Raw genomic sequence first — 24,784 nt, 5'->3', positions numbered from 1 at the left:
CTTGTTGGCTAGATATAGTATGATGGATGGTTTCTGCCTGAAAATACTTTAGCTGTTTTGGTGTGTTAAATGTAGGAGGTGTTTAACTCTTAATTTTCTTTTCATTTAATTGTTACTTGTTTTACTGCCTTGAGTGTCAATGGTATTTCAAACGAGAGGGTGTTTCTCTGCTATTGTCCTGAGATGAGATGAAGCCGAGAAACATCTTCTAGTTTGAACGGCCATTGTTAATCTGTTTATTGCTGTTTTTCTAGGCAACATCAATGACGTAGGCTCATGAAGTCATACATTCTCTTTCTCATTGCTCAGAAAAAATATGCTGTTGCTAAGGGGTCGTTAAATACTAGTGATAATTTTCTATTTCAAGCAAGGAGCATGATATGAAAAATTATCAACAAAAAAAGATCAAAGGAAAAAATACACAAAATAGCGATAATTGCAAATCCCATGTACCTTTGTTTCTTCCTCTGTTTTAATTCTGATAAATTCTTTCTCCTGAACTAGCTCTGGAGAGACAGGAACTTCACTTCTCAAAGGTCGACCACACTTTAGAAACTGCATGCTGATAGTTCTTTCACCATAAACTGAAGATAATTTATACTTTAAAATAGTACCAAATCAATTTTCAAAACATGCCTTAGATGAAAAAACATCATCTAAATGTTGCAATAATAGAGATATCAGGTATAGGAAAATACATCAAATAGACAGAAACTAGATTATGCATATCAACTGTTGACACAGATTTGTCTTGCCTGTGTGTAATTTCTATTGTATCATCCAAATATTGAAATATAAATATTGAAATATAAATGACATTACCGATGCCAGATAAAACAAGTCTAAGCCATGCCTCCACCACTTCATCTTTATATTGGCTCCTAGATCTATAACGATATCTATATATTACACTTACCTCCATCCACTTTAATTTCTGCCTTGGCTTGAGAATAAGGGTGCAGTAACGGGTTACTTTCTGAAAATATACAAATTAACAGTCACCAGATATAACATGCTGTGGTTCTATAACTGTTGGTGCTTAAACTAAGATTCATCTCTTTCAATCAGCCACTTGTTCCTGATGAATGAAAAGAAATTTAGTGAACAAGCTTACAAACTGCATGACCCTCTCACACATAATATTGCCCCCCTCTATGAAAGTTCTACCCCATTTCAGACTGTTCTTATTTATGAAGGTTTAGGTGAGTGAAAACAGCTCACTACTAAATTAATTCTAGTCTTAAACAGTCATTTTGATCTTGACATCATCTGATTAGTCTGAACAGTAAATAATTCAGTCATGTTCAGTCTTTCAGTCAATTTCAAGACTTATCCACTGTGGTAAATTCAGTACTGTTTAAAAAAATTTACCTGCAATCAATTTAGTACTAGTATGGTTCAGAAGCTTTTCAGACAACTCAGTATAATCTTGATGTGTACAGGTAAATAACAATTGCTGAACAGTCTGAACAGATCTTAATTGACTTCCAGCAAATTGTCTGAACAGTACTGAATTTGCTGCAATGGATAAGTCTGAAAATTGACAGAAAGACTGAAAACTATTAATTTATTGTTCAAATCAAACTGTTTATCGGTGGCTGTACTTATAATGATGGGTCAAAAGCATTATATATACCCGCCACAACTTCGTTGCATGGAGTATGATTAAGTGTACAACATCGGAGTATAGGACAGATGGGCGGATACATCCTTTTTTCTTTAGAGCTGTAAATGATACTCTAAACTTCGATAAAAGCTAATTTAGAGAGGTACTCTTAATCCATAGATAATTCCTCATTAAAAATAAAAATATAACAATGATGAAATCATCCCCTTAAAATTCAGGCTATTGGTAATAAGGAACAAACAATGATCTTTTTAAATAGGATACAAAATGATTCTTTTTCATGTATTTCGCTAAATTGACTGAAAACTTGTTTAAATCAATGATTCAATTCAGATATAACTTCATTTTTGAATGTTTTATATTTTCATCTTGGGTAAGAGATGATCATGTGACAAATAAAAGTGGACGATTAGGACAATACTTTTTCCAAAATCTTATTCTTATAACTCATCTTTTATCTAATCAAATCCATTAGCCCTGTTTTTTCTGTATTTTCAATAAATCAGCTTTTATCTACGCAAATTCATTAGCCATGTTGTTTTGTGTTTCCAATAACTCACCTTTTATCTTAGTGAACTCCTGAGCCCTGTTATTCATGTTTCCAATAACTCACCTTTTATCTTAGTGAACTCCTGAGCCCTGTTATTCATGTTTCCAATAACTCACCTTTTATCTTAGCAAACTCCTGGGCCCTGTTATTCATGTTTCCAATAACTCACCTTTTATCTTAGCAAACTCCTGAGCCCTGTTATTCATGTTTCCAATAACTCACCTTTTATCTTAGCAAACTCCTGGGCTACGTTATTCATGTTTCCAATAACTCACCTTTTATCTTAGCAAACTCCTGAGCCCTGTTATTCATGTTTCCAATAACTCACCTTTTATCTAAGTGAACTCCTAAGCCCTGTTATTCATGTTTCCAATAACTCACCTTTTATCTTAGCAAACTCCTGAGCCCTGTTATTCATGTTTCCAATAACGCACCTTTTATCTTAGCAAACTCCTGGGCCCCTTTATTCATGTTTCCAATAACTCACCTTTTATCTTAGCAAACTCCTGGGCCTTGTTATTCATGTTTCTAATAACTCACCTTTTATCTTAGCAATCTCCTGAGCCTTGTTATTCATGTTTCCAATAACTCACCTTTTATCTAGACATGTTAGAAAACTCCAGAGCCCTGTTATTCATGTTTCCAATAACTCACCTTTTATCTTAGAGAACTCTTGAGCCCTGTTATTCATGATAGCTGTCATTACTTTATGAGAAGGAGCATAGTGCCCATTAAAACATTTCATAATGTTTCTTATATCTTTAAGAGAGATCTGAAAAGACAAAATTATGGTTTTTTTGTGTGTTTCATTAGAAATTTGCATTTTTCACATGAAGAGTAAGATATCAACGACATTATATAGCATCCATGAGTTCTCCAATGTAATTAATTTAATGTTAGTTGTAAGATGTTAAATTGCACACTACCAAAGTTGAGATAGCACTATCTAATCAAAGTGATTGTAAGCACCGTAGGGTAAAAATTGCTTTAATTTATAAGTGGGAAGTAAAATTAGACATTGCATTGTACAAGCATTGGTTGAAAGTTGGTTCAACTACAATTATGGACAAAGGAAGATAACTCCAATTTTAAAGATAACTTTAAAAATGACATCATTAATATTTTTAGAACAGATATTAGATTCCTGCACCTTGCACACGTTATGTAATTTTCTTGACAAGTATAACATCATTTTGTAACTTGAAAATCTAAGCATATATTTCATTGATGAATTTCTAGAAATGTTCATGGATAGGATGTTTAGAATGTTATGACCAATGCACTATATTTTGCGTATCTCAAAAGTAGTGATAAACCTTGGAAGATTTAGATATCAAGTCAGTGCCATAGGGTTTTGATTGCATTTCCTGCAGTAACCTGAATATAGAACGTCCTGTTTGGCACTGTTTGATCTCAAATTCAACTGGAAATGTTCCATCATTTTTTTTGTAATGAAATTCATACATATGTCATATATAACAATTGTAAACATTCAAGCTCATAACATACAATTAAACCTCTCAAAAGACATTTGGAAAAATTCCATTGCTGGTAAAAACTATTTTATAAACAAAATGTATTTTTATAGAAAAGTTTGATCTGTTTCTTACCAAATAAAAACAAGAGTGTGTAACCATATGACACATTGTGCTGTTCACACTATTACATATTACCATGTTCATTGAACCATAATTTGGCATAGTGTTTAAAAAATTAACATCATAATGAACATATGGACTGAAGTACTATAACTACATGGTAAACCAGGAATCTGTTGTTCAGTAGTTGTCGTTTGTTAATGTGGTTCATAAGTGTTTCTCATTTCTCGTTTTTTATATAGATAAGACCGTTGGTTTTCCTGTTTGAATGGTTTTACACTAGTCATTTTTGGGACCCTTTATAGCTTGCTATTCGATGTGAGCCAAGGCTCCCTGTTGAAGGCCGTACTTTGATCTATAATGGTTTACTTTTACAAATTGAGACTTGGATGGAGAGTTGTCTCATTGGCACTCATACCACATCTTCTAATATCTACAAACTTTGAATTTTGTATGGGACAGACTGAAATGCCTATAAACATATGCCCGTCCTACCATCTGAGCAGATGAGTCTTCGCTCTTTCTTCTAAATACAATGTGCTAACAGGAAAAGATATACATGATATAAGATGTACTGCCCAACTGGCCAAACAGGCAAGTTCCCTCCTAAATTAACTTGCCTTTTACATAATGTACATAAATAAAATTTACTGACTAAGTTAAAATTAGGTTCAGTTTGTTCTTGGCCAGTAGGCAGCCTCTTATTTATACCCCTTTGTTCAATCAAGAAGCAATAAATACCAATTATCAAGTCTTTGGTTTGACCTGTGCAAGAATTGAAACCACTTTGGTGAGGCCAGCACTCTATCATGAGACCACAGATATGGTCCACCATAGATTTTAAATCAATAACAAATCACAACAAGAATGTGTCCATAGTAAACAGATGCCCCACTCCCACTATCATTTTCTATGTTCAGTGGACCGTGAAATTGGGGTCAAAACCCTAATTTGGCATTAAAATTAGAACGACCATATCATAGGGAACATGTGTACTAAGTTTCAAGTTGATTGGACTTCAACTTCTGACATAAATAAAATTGAGAATGGAAATGGGGAATATGTCAGAGACAACAACCCGACCAAAGAGCAGACAACAGCAGAAGGCCACCAATGGGTCTTCAATGCAGCGATAAAATCCCGCACCCGGAGGTGGTCCTCAGCTGGCCCCTAAATAAAATTGTGTGCTAGTTCAGTGAAAATGGACGTCACACTAAACTCCAAAACATATAAATGAACTAAAATTAAAAAAACATACCTTGACCAAAAACTTTAACCTGAAGCGGGACAGACAGACGGTTGAACGAACGAACAAACGGATGCACAAACCGAAAAACAAAATGCCCCTCTACTATCGTAGGTGGGGCATAAAAATGTAGAAACAAAACATAACAATTAAAAACAACACATGATTCCTAAATTTGCCACAGGTACTTCTACATTTGGTCAGTATCATTCAGTTAAATGTTTCCTACATTTGCCACAGGTACTTCTACATTTGGTCAGTATCATTCAGTTAAATGTTTCCTACATTTGCCACAGGTACTTCTACATTTGGTCAGTATCATTCAGTTAAATGTTTCCTACATTTGCCACAGGTACTTCTACATTTGGTCAGTATCATTCAGTTAAATGTTTCCTACATTTGCCACAGGTACTTCTACATTTGGTCAGTATCATTCAGTTAAATGTTTCCTACATTTGCCACAGGTACTTCTACATTTGGTCAGTATCATTCAGTTAAATGTTTCCTACATTTGCCACAGGTACTTCTACATTTGGTCAGTATCATTCAGTTAAATGTTTCCTACATTTGCCACAGGTACTTCTACATTTGGTCAGTATCATTCAGTTAAATGTTTCCTACATTTGCCACAGGTACTTCTACATTTGGTCAGTATCATTCAGTTAAATGATTCCTACATTTGCCACAGGTACTTCTACATTTGGTCAGTATCATTCAGTTAAATGATTCCTACATTTGCCACAGGTACTTCTACATTTGGTCAGTATCATTCAGTTAAATGATTCCTCAATTATCTCCTTGTATATACTGTTCTACATTCAATGTATCTTTTAGTTTGTTTTTAATCACCTACCCATTTGAATTCTGACTGTAGTAGCATCTCACACTGGTTTCTGTAGGAACCAGTAACATGGCTGCCGTATTCTTTGTAATAATCAATCTTAGGTAATGTCTGTAAATAAAATCACTAGCTTTTAATGTTTTTAAAACAATATATTTTTACTGTGCATATTTAGGATTTTTACTAATAAGCTGTTTTCAATCGAGAAAAAGTAACAAGTTAGACAATGGGACACTGTGGATTTTTAAAATCAAAATTTTGCTACACGAGACCGATGTTTAATTTCTAGAGCATTGCGACATTTCCAGAACTTATCTCTGTTACATGAGGCTGAGATTTACTTTTTTAAGAAAATGTGGATTTTCTAGAACCTATCTTTGTGATCAGAGGCTGAGATTTATTTTTTAGGAAAATGTGGATTTTCTAAAACCTATCTTTGTGATCAGAGGCTGAGATTTATTTTTTAGGAAAATGTAGATTTTCTAGAACCTGTCTTTGTGATCAGAGGATGAGATTTATGTTTAAAACTGTACTTGTGGATTTTCTTTTGTAACTGTAGGTTGAGGTTTATTCTCAAATTGTGCAAGACATTGTTTATTTTCTAGAACTTACCTTTTTTACCTGAGGTTGAGGTTTTTTTTTGCAGGTAGCACTCCAGAGTTAGAAAATAAAAATTAAAATTGAACACCAAAAGAGTTAAATTCCTTGCTTTCTAATAACATTAAGCCAACTGTTTGTATCATACATGTGCATATGATTCACTTTTTGTGTATCCATGGCAACTACCATAAAATATTGCAAAAAGGGGGATGAAAATGTCACATATTCCCCAAACTTTGGTTCAAACTATAATTTCTATTCTTTGAGTTGATACATTTTCTGAATCAAATGACATTAATCTACCAAATGAGCACATGAACATTAGGTGCCTTTTGCCTCATTTTTCGAGACCTTTGAGGACATTGTTGTTTTTCTAGAACTTACCTGGGGTTGAGGTTTATTTTCAGACTTTTAAGAACATTGTAGATTTTCTAGAACTTACCTTTGGTACTTGAGGTTGAGGCTTATTTTCAGACTTTTTAGGATATTGTGGATTTTCCAGTATTAACATACAGGCATTGTTGATAATCATCTGCCAGTTATGATCTTGTAATCTGTCATACAACTGGTCAACATAAGTTGGGTCAATATCTGGAAACATGTTGGTCTACAAAAATATTCTGTTTTATAATCTAGACTAAAATGTCAGTCATAATGTATATAATGTTTGTTGGTGTTAAGGCGACTTTAAGCAACCTTTTCCCATATCATGGCGGTCAGTTTTTATCAGTTGAGGAAATTGGAGTAGCTGGAGAGAACAGGAAAACTGACAATCCTCGTTTATTAAAATAGAAGTGGAACACACCTTGCAAAGGAAAAGGGGGTTAAGGGTTCATTCTCAATACTATTGTAATCACTGTACGTGAACTTCAAGACCAGTGGGCAACTGATACTTATTTTTTGCTATTTGTATTGTTGAAACGCTGTCAATGTATATGAGTCATATATACATTGACATATATACCATGTATACCCCACGTCTCCTTTCAATTCATATTCATTTCCTCATTAGTTGTTAAGGTATGAAATATTTTAAAAAATGGCTTATTCTCAGTGGTCAACGTGACCAAGAAACGTACTTGATTTACTTAGGTCCAGTGGCAAATATTTCAAGAACATTTAGGACAACATAGAAATGTCATACCTCATAAATAATGAAATGAACTAGTTATTCTTTTTAAAAATTCACACTTTATCTTAGAATCTTGTTATTTAACATGTTTAGGATGTTTTTCTATATCTCTTTTTGATCGCGTTATTTTTCAATTGATATTTCATAGTGTGTCTTTGTTGAAATGTTACGCTACTGTTTCAGGTTAGGGTGAAGGTGGCGCCTGTTAAAACCTTCAAACAGCTGCATTTGTATGCACCTGTCCTAATTCAGGAGCCTGTTGTTCGGTTGTTGTTTGTTGATGTGGTTCATAAGTGTTTCTCCTTTCTCGTTTTTTATATAGATAATTAGCTATACTAACAATGTAAATTATAGGGTGCAAAAAAAATCACTATCTGCTTGACAGCATATCTATCAAAGTACATATCTGTTAAATGCATTACCAGTTAAGACATCAGTACTAAGCATGCTAAGGGCTTTTCCAGTAAAACATTCACTGGACCCAGGGAAAGCACTTTGAAAACTCATCAATGGATGGGTGTCAAGTACTGTAAAAATGTAAGTGAAATTCTGACTTTGTCTCTATAGGTAGTTACACCATTTTGAAAGTGCCTTCTCTGGCTACTATATATGTATGTTTAAATTTAACTGCCCTAATTATATATAGTTATAATAGTTATATCGTTTTTACTTTGGTAAATTTATTTTTTCTTTTATTATTTGATATGCATGTGCCTTACACCATGTACACATGTTCAAACTAGATACAATGCAGATGTTTATCAAATGCTGCTCTTATTTTTTCTTACCATTTCCTGCCTTAACTTCTGTTTTGCTTCTTTCCTCTTCATTTCAGGTGTGGATTCTTCGTCAGGAATAACAACTGTAGGACTGAAATAATTGTTTCCATGTGAATAAAAGGAATTAAGGTCACATGTTTACTTTGTTAACAATGTCAGTATGGACTCAATCTGATGTATAATCTAAAACCAGAGACCAATTAATGCTAACATGCCAGAATAAACAGCTGCGTCATAAGCGCATGATACACCCGTCGTCTTGTGTGTGAATTTTTATGCAATAATTATAAATAGTTTATGACATACGGCGCAACATGCTAAAACCCCCCTTTTTTTTCCAAAAAAATCAATATCTCTAAAATAAAATTTTGAATCAAAACCAAAAAGTATACAGATATATAGATTAATATAACTAAGAAGTGTGTAAAATTTTAAGCAATAGTCATAAATCGTTTTTGAGATACGTCACGACATGTGAAAAACACCTCCCCCTTTTTTTACAAAATACTCAATAACTCATAAATGAAAGTTTGAATCATCACCAAAAAGTATACAGATCTTAAGATTAATATAACTAAGAAGTGTGTAAAGTTTTAAGCAATAATCAGTTAGTGTTCAATCATCAAATTCTTACCACAAGTTTGCACAGTTTAATAACACAATTTGCAACATACAATAAGTTCCAGGTATTTATAAAATGAGTTGAAGTATAATTGGTCAATTGTATAGCCAGAGACATAGCATGTTTTCTTTATTAATTGCAAAGACAAACATGACTTCAGAATCATCTTACTAAAAAGTAAAATTATAAAATTTCCAATTAATTGCAATTCATGGTATCTGAATGCATGAATTATAAATTGACACACATCAATACATATTTGGAAGAGATTCAAATTTACCATTGTTTTGTGTAGTGCTTTATTAGCTTTTTTTAAGCAACCAACATATTCATGTACAACACATCAAAAACATTTAATCGGAACAATTATTTGAAAAGATTGAAGACTTTTAATAACAATTGGCATTTATAGATTAAAGCAATTTCAAAATAGAACTTTTTATGACTTTCATTCAAGACATTTGATTTGAGATCCATCTTTATTTCTTGAACCTGGTGACCTATTTACAGAAATCTCTGCTTTGTACATTGTAATTCTATTTCAATATTCATTACTACTTACTTTTGATTTTGGACAATGGCAGGATCTTGAAATTCATCTCTGTTAACAGTAACAGATTTATTGGTCGGTTTGTTGTTGGATGGAACGGAGTTATGGTCGGCAAGTACTGGCACAATAAACTGATGTCCATTATTAGCTTGTCCTGGAACCAAGTTGGGCTGCCTTACGTTGTTCACTGAAGGAACTTGATGAGGCCTATTTGGCACAGTATTTGGTCCTGATGTAGCAACTGAAGGTCTATTTTGACTTACTGAAGCTGATGCATTAGCAGGTCTAATCAGAAAACTTCCATCTGGAACTTGACTAGGATCAGGTCTGTTGGGATTTGCTGTTGATGGATTTTGACCGACTGCAGGCCTGATTGGAATGTCAATTGTTGGAACCTGACCAGCTACAGGTCTTGTTGGATTGGTCATGTTAGGAAATTGACTTCCTGCTTGTCTCTTTAGGTTAGCTGTTGTTTGACCAGGTATATTCTGAGTTGTTGACGTCACTGTAGCTTCATTGGGTACTTGTTGATTTAGTGCAATACCTGGTTTTGATGTGTGATGTCCATGTCCAGCAGTTTGCGGTCCAGTAATGGTACTTGATGGCCTTTGAACCCCCATGAGCAGTGGATTAAATGGAGTTCTGTTCATGTTCGTCATTTGGTGTACACTTGATTGAGGCCTCTGTACACCAGCTGTTGGATTAAACAATTGATTAAGTTGAGGTCTATTCATGTCTGTCATTTGGTGTACACTTGATTGAGGCCTCTGTACACCAGCTGTTGGATTAAACAATTGATTAAGTTGAGGTCTATTCATGTCTGTCATTTGGTGTACACTTGATTGAGGCCTCTGTACACCAGCTGTTGGATTAAACATTGGATTAAATGGAGGTCTGTTCGTGTTCGTCATTTGGTGTACACTTGATTGAGGCCTCTGTACACCTGCTGTTGGATTGAACAATTGATTAAGTTGAGGTCTATTCATGTCTGTCATTTGGTGTACAGTTGATTGAGGCCTCTGTACACCAGCTGTTGGATTAAACATTGGATTAAATGGAGGTCTGTTCATGTTTGTCATTTGGTGTACACTTGATTGAGGCCTCTGTACACCAGCTGTTGGATTAAACATTGGATTAAATGGAGGTCTGTTCATGTTTGTCATTTGGTGTACACTTGATTGAGGCCTCTGTACACCTGCTGTTGGATTGAACAATGGATTAAACAAAGGCTTGGGCAGTAGCCCTTTATTTGACTGACTTACAACTGTATGTGATACGTTGGTTGAAACATTACTACTTAACTGTGGTCTGTTCATACTGATGTTTGATGAATCAGCTGTTATAGTAGACTGATTTCCTATCCTCATGTTCAGAGGGTTTGATGGATTAGGATAAGATACTGCTAAATTTTGATTGGTCATTGGTACTGGTACATTTGCAGATGTAATTAATAATGGCAGATTTCCTAATGGTGGTTGTTGAATCATTTGACCACTACGGTGACCAGGAAGTAATATGTCTTGTCCTATTGTCTCGACCTGGTAAGATGGACCAGCTTGTGGAATGTTTGTTGTAGGCTTCTGACTTACAAACTGAGATTTCACTTGTTGTTTTTGTGTGATGTTATTATTTCCAGCAGACTGAGCATTAGATTTCACTTGGTGATTTTGTGTCGAGTTATTCCTGCCTGAAGACTGAGCACTAACATTAACTGTTATATTAACGTTCAAATCAGATGCATGACTAACATTTACAGTGGCCGTCACACCTCTATTTGGACTTACCAAAGGATTAGTAAGGATGCTGTTCTTAGTTCCTGTCACACTGGATGGAGTGGTAGTTAGTATATTTGGTACTGTATTGGACCGTACTAGTAAGTCATTACGACCTTGTATTATAGTTTTATCACTTGCTACGACAGAACTAGGAAACGATGACTTGTTTGCTTTGTCCCTCCAGTTAGAGAAGTCTGGACTACTCATAACCTTTTCTAGTTTACCATTGAATTGAGAAGGTTTTAGAGGTGAGTTTTTAATTGGACTGTTTAGTATTGGCAAGTCGTCTTCACTGTCAGATTGGTCAAATATTTGATGTATTAAATCACTAGAATTAGAATCTGAACTGAACTCTATTTCTCTGTACATATCATCACTTGTTGATTTAAAACTGTCTTCTTTTGTCTCTAAAGTCAATGTACTTTTCTCAGCCCCACTCACATCTTTCACACCGGTACAAGATGCTTTGAATTTGCCATCTTTTAAAATGGGTTTGTCTTTCTTTACATGCTTTCTCCCAGGTTTTTCTGATACAATGAGACAATCTTTTGATGGAGTGTGTCCAGTTATTTGCACATCATTGTCATTGTTATGACCTGTTATAGTTGCATCAGATAGACTAATATTTGATGGACTTATTATGTTACTTTTGGCCGGTAGGATATCATTCACAGTCTTGTCTTCTTTAGAATTATCTCTCTCACTGTCAGTAGAATCTGTAATATAAACAACAAAGTATGTATATACAAAGAAAAGAGTATCTTCAATAACTTAATATAACAGTCAAGGGTATGACTTAAATAAGTTATTAGAGAAAAATAACATACATTTGTTATTGTGGGCTAAAAAATAAAAAAATTCGTAAGGGTTCCGCGGAACCCAGTGTCTCGCCTACTTTTGCTGTTAATCGCAGGCTGAACAAAAATGAGGAAAAAAATTAATAAAAATATTCCTCTCTATACTATCTTTTGATCATAAACAAGCTTCTGTCCAAGTTTGGTACAAATCCAGGATAGTTTAAGAAAGTTGTTAAAATTTTAAAAACTTTAACCACAGAGTGAATGTAATGTTTCCTGGCAGAAAAACTAAGTCCATTTATAAGTAAAATACGGAAAAAATGGATTTTTTTTTTACAAAATTTACTTTTGAATATAATCTTATGATCATAAACAAGCTTCTGTCCAAGTTTGGTAGAAATCCAGGATAGTTTAAGAAAGTTATTAAAATTTGAAAAACTTTAACCACAGAGTGAATATTTGTGGACGCCGCAGACGACGACGACGCCAACGGAATGAAGGATCGCTATGTCTCGCTTTTTCGACAAAAGTCGAAGGCTCGACAAAAACTGTGATAACATATGTATGTTACATGTTTGAAAAGGGCAATATACATCCTTTATTTTGTTGAATTGTATACAAGCTCTATTGATATTATTATTGTCTTTGTATATACTAAACTTTAGAAAGATATAACAGTTCATAGTTTGCCAATCATGCATAGTAAACCTATGTTATTACAGAAAATATTATATGCCTGTTATAACTAAAGGGTGTTATTACAGCTTCTCTACATCTCTTTAAAGCCTTTGCTCAGACACATATCACAATGTATTTTAATTTATTGTAAGAAATAATGATCAGAGCATGTAATGAGGTTCTGCACAAGATTAAGTAATTCCCAAGTGTCTCATATGATAAGTTACATGCCTGTATTAACTAAGCCTTGTTATTACAGCTAAGTTTATTACTTAAAAGCCTTGTCTCATTGATTTACCATGGTTGATCAAAAATGTATTCATTGAATTGGAAAATTAGTTATCAAGGTTATGTATTAAGTTACTGCGCAAAGTACAAGAATTCCCAAGTGCCCACTGAAAATAAAAATATTTATGATATATTTAACTGATAACAAACATATGTTACTATAGATTAAGAAATAAATGGGGAATGTGTCCATGGGACACAGATGTATGGACACAGATGATGCCCCCGCTTGCATATAACGTTATAAAGGGACATAACTCAAGAACTGTAAAAGTGACGCTACCCAAATTTGTACTTGATCTGAGTTTTGTGTTAATAAGCATTGTTTATAAGTTTCATAACATTTGGTTGAGGCATCCTTAAAGGGAAAATTCGCGATTTTTTACTTATCATCTTATTATGTTCATAATACCATTAAAAACATATTCACCAAGTTTTATCTGGATATGAAAACTAATAAAGAAGAAAATTGGGAATTATTAATTCTATTTATTCAAACTTCCTGACTTATGTGAAGTAGTTTAAGTCTTTTTGCATGCCGGGAGTGGATTAATCTCATTTAAAGTCTTGTTCGTTAATCATCTTATAACGCGATTTAAAGCGCATCAACGACTTTTGGTGTATCTATTAACCAACTAACAATTCAGAAAGAAAAGTGATCAGCCGTGCATTTTTTTAAATTAAAATTTACGATTTATATTTTAAGGATTTCTGATATGATTATAGTAATAAAAGCAAACATACAATAGAATTTTTTTTAAGATTTTTTTTTCGACGGATATTTTGAACAACATATATAACTGATAGTATAATAGAAATTCACATTTGTATTCTCCCCTATTACTTCAGTCGAGGATTGTCTTACTATACAAATCCTTGCTTCAGTCTAGTACTGTGTAAATACAATGCATGTGTATTATGCTGACACCACCTGGTAAAGGCGTGGTTAAATTCACGGTAATTAAAAGATTAGCATTATGTAATTTTAATCCTTTGATCTTCACTAGAGTGTTGTTTTGCCTCAAGGGTTCACCGTTGCAGGTATGAGACAGATTTTTTTTAATTATTAAGGGAGGAATATGGTGGCAAAATACCTTAATCGCCGTTATATATATATATTTTTAACATTTTGCATTTGCTCAGTTTTTAAATAAATAGGTGAGTATTTTGTTGTAACATCAAAATTCTGAATCACTTTTAATAAAATAATTATATAAATATTATAAATGGCCCACGAAAACGAGCGTATAAATCAAAACAGTACTATTTTAAATTATCATCGGTAACCTTGAATATTTAAATGTGCAGAGAAAATTATCAGTTACAAAAATATAGTTTTGTCGTCCAAAGCGATCTTCATTTACCTAATCAGGAATGCCCTTATTAAAATATTATAAATCTCACAACGTATTTATATAATTCTTAAGCTATTTGACCAACGATGTTTAAAAAAATGAACAGAATCAATCTAACGTCAACTTTCCTTTTTTAAATGGAGACAGAACGTCGAAATCAATTTTCAATGTGCTTGATATCTTGTACCTTTGTAAGACTTATCATTCATTCATAAACCCACTCTAAACCAGAGACATATATACGTCTGTTTAAACTGACAAAAAACTCCTAAAGCGGACAGGCAGTATATTCTGTAAATTTCTGAGATTTAATACAAAGAAATAAAAAAAATCCCGAAATGAATTTGATCCTGGAAAATATTCACATCCTCATTCGGTCTGAAAAAAAGATACGAATTTGGTATACAGAACATGCAAAAGTGTGAATGTTATAAAACCTAATTGTTATATCAGAAACCATTATAAATATGGACATGTATACGTAAGACCTCATGGGACGTCACCTAACCACATTCAGGTAATATACAAGTAGCTCTGTTATACCCGGAAATGCTCTCCCCCCCCCCCCCCCCCCCCCCCCCCCCCCCAAATCGAGGAACAGTATATCTTACGGTAAGTCACATCAAATTCAGATATTTATATAGTTGCTTGTCGTTAAATAGAGATCTAGTGTATACATGTCTCTGCGTTAACTTATAAAAATAACAGGAAATAATAAACTTGAAATAGATTTATGATGAATACTTTGCAACTGCGACACCCCTTTTTATCACAGCGTACATGCATGCATTTAAATGACTGTCCGTTATGCGATTTAGAATGACAATCGTACGTACAATCCTATAGTTCATGGTGAGTCCTTTTCTATCAGATATGCGACTTTTCGTATTTATATTTTCTCTTATATTACCGGTACTGTCATTTAATATCTAATGCATAAGTGCAATATTAAGAGTGGTTAAATCCCCTACAAGCTAACTAAATAAATAAATCAACCCTCTAGCTGACCAGACGTTAATACAACTACCATCAGTCTATCCGGAGTGAAGTTTCTTTATTTTTTCAAATAGGCTTTTGGGGATCATTAGTGCACGTCCAGTGGCATATAAATATAACATGCATGTCGGACCAGGAAAATGTGATGATGACGAATTCTTAAACTGTTCGAAATAATCTTATTGAAATATAAATCTGTGATTTTACTATGTCTATAGCTTCGATGAACCAAAGCAAGTTAGATATCGACCTGTATTTAAATCAGATTGGTTCTGGATGTTTCTCTCGTATATTCAATATACTTGTATGATATTAGTTCTATATTGCGACTATCCATAGTTCCGTATTAAACCTTCCATCTAGGCGTATAAACCAATGATCGATAAGTGCCGCACATTTTGTTAAATCAATATTTGTATGTTTCAAAATGTCCATAATTATTGACAACGAGTATATACTTACATTTTCCCCAATTTACCCTTGGAAAATGTGTAAATAGATTTTTATTTCATCAAATTTTTTTTTTTTTTAATTATTTTAATTTTCATTAATATCATTCTTTACACCAAAAATGTTATTTATAAACAAGCGTATGAGTTTAGCAATGACTAGTATGTCACTATCGGATACGCTATACAAAGTTGTATATTACACCTGATAGATTCAAAATGGAAGTTACATGTTATCGGCCGTGTACACTGATCAATACCCCCAGAAAAGAAGTGATGCACGAACTTGTTTTATGTAATTGTGTAAAAACAGTTTTAAAGCCCGACAGGAAATCGCTTGAATACCTGTACGTGTCACCTCACAATACCTCTGGGAACAATCCCTTTAGCCATTCTGGTGATCAGATAAGGGAAGGTCCGAATTTATTTTAAAAAGTTTATTACATAAAACAATTATGAACAAACTAGATTTTCAAAACAATTTTACACGGAACACTTATTTATAACTTTAACTTTTTAACTAATTTCAATTTCTTGTTTTAAATACTTCGTAAACAAAACAGTTTCAAAACGACAGACCATACTATAAGTACTAGTTATTTAAAAAATAATATATATAAAATTACATTTTCCGTATCAAGTTAGTTAGGAAAGGTTGCACAACCATGTCTATCATAATCTTTTTTGTGACCCGGTAAACTGTTTATGCTTTCCTTGTCGGATAAAACAACCGTACGCTTGACAAGATATCGACACTCAATGACGGCTACGTTAGGTTACTGCTTGTTTTGGTCCTTTGTGGTTTATAGATATATCGTGGTCAATATTCGGGGAGGATGTCAAAATGGCCGCATGCGGTGAATTGTTACTCTAAATTTAAAATCGATGGGGATCTCTTAACTTGCAGAATAAAACTTTAATATCTATGAATTTGTGCTTTTTTATACATAATGAACAGAATATGAATTTTTCATTTTTTTGCGAAGTTTCCCTTTAAGTTAGAGAACAGAAACGAAAAATTCAGCAATTTTTCCATTTGTAAATGGGCATAACTCTAGAATGGTAAAAGTGACGCCACCAAAATTTGAACTTGATCTGTGTTTTGTGGTAATTAGCATTGTGCATAAGTTTCATAACATTTGGTTGAGGCAAAATAAAGTAAGAGAACAGAAACGAATATTTCAGCAATTTTTCCATTTGTAAAGGGCATAACTCTAGAACGGTAAAAGTGACGCCACCAAAATTCAAACTTGATTTCTGTTTTGTGGCAATAAGCATTGTGTATAAGTTTCATAACATTTGGTTGAGGCAAACTAAAGTTAGAGAATGGAAACGAAAAATTCAGCAATTTTTCCATTTGTAAAGGGGCATAACTCTAGAACGGTAAAAGTGCCGCCACCAAAATTCAAACTTGATCTGTGTTTTGTGGTAATAAGCATTGTGTATAAGTTTCATAACATTTGGTTGAGGCAAAATAAAGTTAGAGAGTACCTACAGACGGACAAGGGTAAAACTTAATGCCCCCTCCGCTACGGCGGGGGCATAAAAAAGAGTAGACAACTCATGAAAGTATCTGTAATAACAACTGTATGTTATTTTTCTCTAATAACTTATTCAAGTTACACCCTTGACTGTAAAAGGTCCAAATATTGACCCTTTTTCTAGATCAATTTTCAAATTACGATTTAATGGCCGTTATCACAATGTATCATAGCTTTAATTATGGCTAAAAATGGAATAGGTTTTTTTGTTTGAAAATTTGCATATCAGCATACTTAATGTGATGTCATAATTAGCACTAATCTTTCTTTTTTAACAAATTCAATGAAAGAGTATAAAAATAAGAAGATGTGATATGCACATTAAATTATGACCTCAGTTAGGTTTTTTTGGACAGGAAACACATAGCCCATGCATCCACAAAAAAGATTTTTAACATTCGGTTTTTTTTTTAAAATTAAATGAAATATATCTGACTTGAATTCTGAGTTTGTTGAACCCTGTGCTCTATGTTTCCTCAGGCAAAATGTGGTTGAAATCTAGAAGATTGTTTAAACTCTTTGTAGGAAAAACTCAACAATAATCATCTCATATAAAAAGAAGTGTGGTATGATTGCCAATTAGACAACTCTTCACAAGAGACCAAATGACACAGAAATTAACAACTATAGGTCACTGTACGGCCTTCAACAATGAGCAAAGTCCATACTGCATAGTCAGCTATAAAAGGCCCTGAAATGACAAATGTAAAACAATTCAAACGAGAAAACTAATGGCCTAATTTATGTATAAAATAATGAACGAAAAACAAATATGTTACACAGTAACAAACGACAACCACTGAATTACAGGCTCCTGACTGGGAAAGGCACATACAGAATGTGGCGGGGTTAAAGTCGTTTGAAGTCGCCAATCCTCCCCCTAACCTGGGACAGTGGTGTAACAGTACAACATAAGAACAAACTATAATAAACTGCTTCGCCGAGCGCAGCTGGATACGACCGCAGAGGTCCAACCCTGAACAGTTGGGGCAAAAATGGACACAATATTCAAGCTTGATACAGGTCTGAATTTGGATTGTAATTAAATATTTGACACATTATAGGTTTCTGCATGACACAGAATAAATGTAGTCAAAGAACTTGAAATTGGTTATATGATTTGAATTTATATTCAATTGAAGATTTCTTGCTGTTGTGCAATACACTGTGCTGTTGCGCAATACTTAGTAAATCTGTTTTCAGACTATATACCAAGAATTAGCAAAATAAATTGTGACCCCCAATTTTCCTTTGGAAAATTGACAATTTCTTAAATCTTGAGGGAAAAAAAAATTTTTGTGGTCGTATAAAAATCAGTTGAAATAGGCTTCACCGTTGTCTGTATGGAGGAGTTTAGTCTATTGAGACTTTCCATCAGAACCTACATGTATTGACCAAATGGTTGCCTGTATGGAGGAAGATAGTCTATTGAGACTTGCCCTCATAATCTATTGAGGTTGTTTGTTTGTATAGAGGAGTTTAGTCCTTTGAGACTTACCATCAGAATCTATAGAGGTTGGCTGTCTGTACGGAGAAGCAACCAATGTCTTTTCAGTGAATGTCCTCAATTCTAACAAGTCATCAATACATCTCTGAAGAAGTGTCTCTGATGTCAGTGGTTCTCCATGGTTACTAGGATGTTGTACACTTGCTCTTAATATTTCCTGTGTCAAGTTTGGGAAGATTGGAACTAACATTTCCAAGACGGATTTTTCAATATCAGCCATCCTAAAAGAAGAAAAGCATTACATGTACATGTATTTTGAAAGAAAAATATTTTTTTTTACGATAAAGCCATTGCACAGACAAAAAAATCAAGAGAAAAATAGACTTTTCAAATTTGATACTCAACATTTTTGAACACATGGAACAGTTATCATGAAAAAAAACAAAACAAATAGCATTGGACTAATTGCTAATTCAAGTAAAACAACTCACAAGTATTAATTTTTATCCAGTTTAACACTTGTAGTATCTTAAATAAATTAATATTGTTTAGTGAATTTCTATCTTTTTGAACTGTTTAAGATGATAATGAATGAACATGATGAAAACTTCTATAATATACATGATATACAGCACATTAAAGTGAAGGACAACACATGTACAATATCTGCAGGTTTAGAACTTAATTTAAGAAACTGTGAACATTGCTACATGTATATTATTTTAATTACTACTGTAAATTCAGAAATAATTGCGTACATTTATTATTGCGATTTTGTCATTTTAGACTTAAACGCGATTTTAATATTTGCGATATTGAGACAAATCCTGTTCAATTCATATAGTCTGCCTCATATCTTGACTTGTATCTAGAAATTGACAACAATGGTCATGATGGTCAGTTGAAAACAAATCTTTATGACAAAAGAGATGATTTTAGCTTCCCAATTGTGAACTTTCCATTTCTATGTAGCAACATTCCCGAAGCGCCTGCATATGGAGTATATATCTCTAAGTTGAGATGAGATTCCAGAGCTTGCATTTCCTATCATGATTTCCTTGATAGATGGTTGCTGCTCACAAAGAAAAGTTCCAAGTTGAAATCATTCCTTCGAAAAATTTTAGACACCATCACAAGTTGGTTGACTATTATGGAATATATGTTTCACAGATGAAGATAGATATGTTCAAATTGTAATAACCACAATCCCATCCTCTTTTCCTCAAAGCTAACCTACCTAATTGGACTTATCACTCAGTGCATTCATTAAGACCCGGTACCCGGTACTTTTACCCGCCTACGGAAGCGTCTGGTACCGGCAGAAAAAATAAAAATACAAAAAAAAATGTGTAAAATTCTTTTGAAGATCGTTCAAATCTAATTTCTTTCATTCCTTGATAATCTCCGTTCTACGCCGTTCATGTGTATGTTCATGATGTTTAAAGGTGTCTTCGTCGAAGTCCGCGTTAAAGTATAGATCTATCTTCTGCCAATTTAGGCACACCTCCAAAGTAGGAGAAGTGATAATTATAACCATCACAACACTTAGCATACATGTATATCAAAAACGTTTGTTTGCTGTTTTGCATGAGAGCATGTTTATTGTTCATGTTGTTTAATTGTTTGCATGAGCATGACACTGTTAAATTACTTACACAAACAATTGACACAGTTGTGATTATAACAAAGCAATAAAAAAAGTTACAACAAGTTTTATCATCAATTTTTTTTAATAATATACTATGTAACTTATGAAATTTCATTCACAAAATTGAACAAATGCAAAACATTTAATAAAAGTATAAAAACAAACAAAACATTAAAACAACATTTCACATGAAACCCCTGCATTATAGGTCATACCATGGAAGTATTATATTGACAATAATATAATACTTCCATGGTCATACATATTTTATAACTGATTACAAAATAATTATAAGCAATGTATTTTCAGATGATTACTCTAGCATGTCTAAAAAAAAACCAATTCAATGTTAACTTACCCAAAATTGAAGCAAATATTACAGACTTTACCCTATTTTTTTTTAAGTAAAAAATTAAGGCTGAAATCCCTAAAATCCATGAGCTTCCGGGGGGCTTTGCCCCCCTGAAGCCCCTACCCGGGCTACCCCTGGACCCACTGGGGGCCTTAAGCGGCCCCCAGACCCCTCGCCATTTAGGTTTGGTTCCCCCTATAATCTCAAAGGTACCTCCAGTCTAAAAAAATAATGAAACCCCTGATCACTGGGTTTGTACTTGCATGAGAAACTTAACCAGTGCCACATGTGGAGCAGGATCTGATTACCCTTCCAGAGTACCTGAGATCATCCCCGTTTTTTTGTTGGGTTCTTATTGCTTAGTCTTTAGTTTTCTATGTAGTGTTTTGTATCATTGTGTATACTGTTGTTTGTCTTTTGGTCTTTTTTTTTGTTTTTTTGCCATGACGTTGTCACTTTATTTTCGACTTACGAGTTTGAATATATATTTCAGTTAACACAAAAATAAAAGTTTACTTGCTTTGTTTTTCAATATTTGAAATGTCATAAGGCCAAAAAAAATATATGTCTGTTTAAGGTTACATACTTTAAAAAAAATAGGGTAGGTCATACAATGTAGGAAGGTCGGTATTTCCATTTTATTTTCTTTTTTCTTTTTATTTTTTGTGACATGATTTTGAGTCATGCCGTTTCGTCTTGTCGTGGTCTGAGTTGATCATGGGCCGAGTTTACCCGTATTTTTAATGATTGGATTATTACCCTTGGTAATTGGTTGGAAAAAAATGGGGGCAAAGTGTTCATTTCATCACACGAGTTGCAAATTTCCTTAAAACAGCTGTCATATTCACAATTGTGAACATTGGGATGTATCAGGCAATTGATTTATATTATTTGCAACACTAACTTCGCTTTTGACCCAAGTTCAGTTTATTTTTCACATTACGACGGAAATAAAATGACTTAGGGAAGTTAGGGTCGACGCTCAAAAGTAGGGTCGGTCGAGTAACCGTAAACAGACATATATTTTTTTTTGGCCTAAATCAGGCGGTATCGCGTTTTGTAATATTAAGTCTTCTATAGCTGACTATACAGTACAGGATTTACTAATTGTGGAAGGTATATAGTCTGTGAACCATAGTTCCTTATATCCTGATCTTGATACAAGTCATTTGGACTTTGGTTGATAGCTGTCTCATTTAGTCATTGGCAATCATACACAGGCGCGTAGCTACATTTATGTCAAAACGCCCAGGGTACACATGAATTTTGGAGAAGAAAACATTTTTATTTAAATAAATTAAAAGAATTTGATAAAAACACATGAGCCTTGTAGTTATTTCTTCAATTACTAAAGATAAAAGTTACTAAATTTACTTTTTAATCAAATGGTATCATATTAAATATTTGTTAATTTTCTGTCGAAGTCTGAATCTACTGTGAATTTTACTCAGTTTTCAATTGTTTAAAGGAATTCATTACATGTATCTGCTGATATACAATGTGTGGTTTGCATTTTTATATTACATGAAAATAAATTATTTAAATGTGTCCATTTACTAAATTTGTGCATAAAATGGGGAGAAAATAATTAGATGTAGTCAACATAATAAATAGAACGACAACATTGATTGATTGATTGTTGGTTGCTTAACGTCCAGTGGCAAATATTTCATGCATATTCAGGACGAGAACAAGTTCACAATAAATACAATAGGTAGGTTCTGTAAAAGATTAAGGGATTAAGGTCTGAGAAATTTAGACTGCCACGGGAAATGAGGGTATATTGGATAGGGACAGAAATTTAGCCTGGCAACAGGTCACCTACGGACCCCTCAAAGAGTTGTTGCAAGGGTTCTTAACGTGCAAAGAGCGTGGCACTCTCTTTACACGAGGCATCGGATTTAACGTCCCCATTCTGACCGGACGTGGCTGCAAATTTGTACATCCCGCACAGCCAAACGGACGCCCCACTTTGACGAGGGTTTTACCGCCGGTCGGAGGAAGACCAATGGTGACCATACTTCTATTCCCCAGTCACCCTTGGGGATGACAACATTGAAATGGAGACTTACTTTTTAACTGTAGTGTATCTCTAAAGTTTTGGATTTTTTGTCGATTGATTGTTTTACCCTCGGGGGGGCTACTTCAATACTTAATTGATAGGGGGTGCCGCTGGGGTTCTGTTACCCCACCCTTTTCAAAAAATTAGATTTTAAAAATGTATACCTTTTCATATATTGCATAGGTAATAATGTAACCTTTTCCCATATTGTTTGGGTTTCATGTCGAGTGTAATGTAAGAGTGGAATACCAAAGTGCCAAAAGAGGAAAATTGGTTGATAAAAACAGCCGGGAAAACCAAGGTTTTTGCGACCTGTTCACATATTTTCAAGCTTGAAAAGGTGACCTATTTCAGCGGCACGTCCTATCACCTTGTATATAGGAAGTGCCCCCCCCTGGAGGTTTTACCCCACATTTCCTTTTAACATTTTACAGTAACTGGTTTGGAATTTTCTTTAAAACCATGAACATGATGAACATGAGATTCTAAATTAACAATTGGTTGAAATTGGCTTTGAACTAGCTTTCAGTAACTGCGAGTACTCTTATTTCGTTGGGTTTATAGTTTTATTGTTTTTATATCAGTGGTTTTTGAGCCTCATACAGAACAATCTTTTGATTTAATCCTGGTTTTTACAGTTTGTTCTTATGTTGTGCTGTTACACCACTGTTCCAGGGTATGGGGAGGGTTGATCGCTCACATTTTTAACTCCCGTCACATTCTTTATGTACCTGTCGAACAGTGGTTGGCATTGGTTGAAGTCCCTCAAATTTGTTTTTCCTTTTGCTATGATATAAATAATTTAGGCCGTTATTTTTCTTGTTTTAAACATTTAACATTTTTCTTATCAGGGTCTTTAAAAGCGAACTATAAGGTATGGGTTTTTCTCATTGTTGAAGGCTGTACGGTACACGTGGGCTGCCTATTACTGCATACTACAGCTTCATTTTAACTCTGGTGAATAGTTGTCTCATTAGTTATCTTACCACATCTCCTCAATTTTATAAGTATGAATAAATTAAACATAAAAAATAAACAAATAAGGCTCTTAATATAAAAATTAGGAGATGTGGTATGATTGCCAATGAAACAACAATCCATCAAAGTTCAAACATGTCAAATCAAGTGGATGTAAATCTGAAGTATGTTTCTTTCTCAATAACGTGGGAAAAATTTGGTTGATTATATAGGGAATCACTGAAGCTTGACTGGAGCGGGCAAACTCTGAGGCAGTTAGTGGGCCCCCCTTATGAAAATTTCTGAATCTGACACTGAGGAGGTCTCTGTCCTGAACTCACTGGGGCCCTCAGACCCTTCGACAAGGTTCGGGTGTACACTTAAAAATGGCCTAGCTACGCCACTAATACAGTTTCCCTGATCCCGTTAAAGGACTCTGCCCTATGCTCTTCATCCTTTGTGGCCTTAAAGCAGACCCTACATAGGAGGGACTTCATCATCAAAGTACAGGGGTGTGACAACGCAGACAACCTTACGAAACTCTTGAGCGACCTGTCATTTTCTTTTTCTGGTTGTGGTATTCGGCTTTAAGCGTAGTATTAAATATTTTTAGTTATTTACCTGGACGACATAACCCTTAATTAGATAATAAAGTTACACAGGAATTCTGTTGAAATTCTGCATCATCAACTTCGACTTCAAAATATCATCTCGCGCGCTGCCTCGTTTTAACTACTTGACTTACTCCCCCTTGAAGTACTACTTTCACTTTCGTTTTATATTCGCGCCAAATTATAAAATTCTAAAAGTAGATTCAGATTTCAGATTCTTTATTAAGATAACTAATATTACATTAGTGTTCTCCATTACAAATCATATGATAATATACAAAAC

General features: G+C 34.0%; 1 protein-coding gene across 1 annotated transcript in view; it reads right to left on the bottom strand.

Annotated features, from left to right (window-relative positions):
- The window catches only part of LOC127708954 (uncharacterized), a 208,916-nt gene extending 184,287 nt beyond the window's left edge, over positions 1 to 24,629 (bottom strand). Inside the window, exons 1-9 of the mRNA XM_052214167.1 lie at positions 24,512 to 24,629; positions 18,923 to 19,152; positions 9,558 to 12,036; positions 8,383 to 8,464; positions 6,905 to 7,069; positions 5,875 to 5,973; positions 2,832 to 2,949; positions 917 to 976; positions 454 to 584 (exon numbers count right to left, since the gene is read on the bottom strand). Of these exons, the coding sequence (XP_052070127.1) occupies positions 454 to 584; positions 917 to 976; positions 2,832 to 2,949; positions 5,875 to 5,973; positions 6,905 to 7,069; positions 8,383 to 8,464; positions 9,558 to 12,036; positions 18,923 to 19,152; positions 24,512 to 24,522 (3,375 nt within the window). The 5' untranslated portion in view covers positions 24,523 to 24,629. The remainder of the gene's footprint in view (positions 1 to 453; positions 585 to 916; positions 977 to 2,831; positions 2,950 to 5,874; positions 5,974 to 6,904; positions 7,070 to 8,382; positions 8,465 to 9,557; positions 12,037 to 18,922; positions 19,153 to 24,511) is intronic.
- Positions 24,630 to 24,784: the final 155 nt, after the last annotated feature.

Source organism: Mytilus californianus, unplaced genomic scaffold (genome assembly GCF_021869535.1).
Source record: "Mytilus californianus isolate M0D057914Y unplaced genomic scaffold, xbMytCali1.0.p SCAF_7, whole genome shotgun sequence".
NCBI classification, from domain to species: Eukaryota; Metazoa; Mollusca; class Bivalvia; order Mytilida; family Mytilidae; genus Mytilus; species Mytilus californianus.
This window is presented reverse-complemented; position numbering and strand designations above follow the sequence as displayed.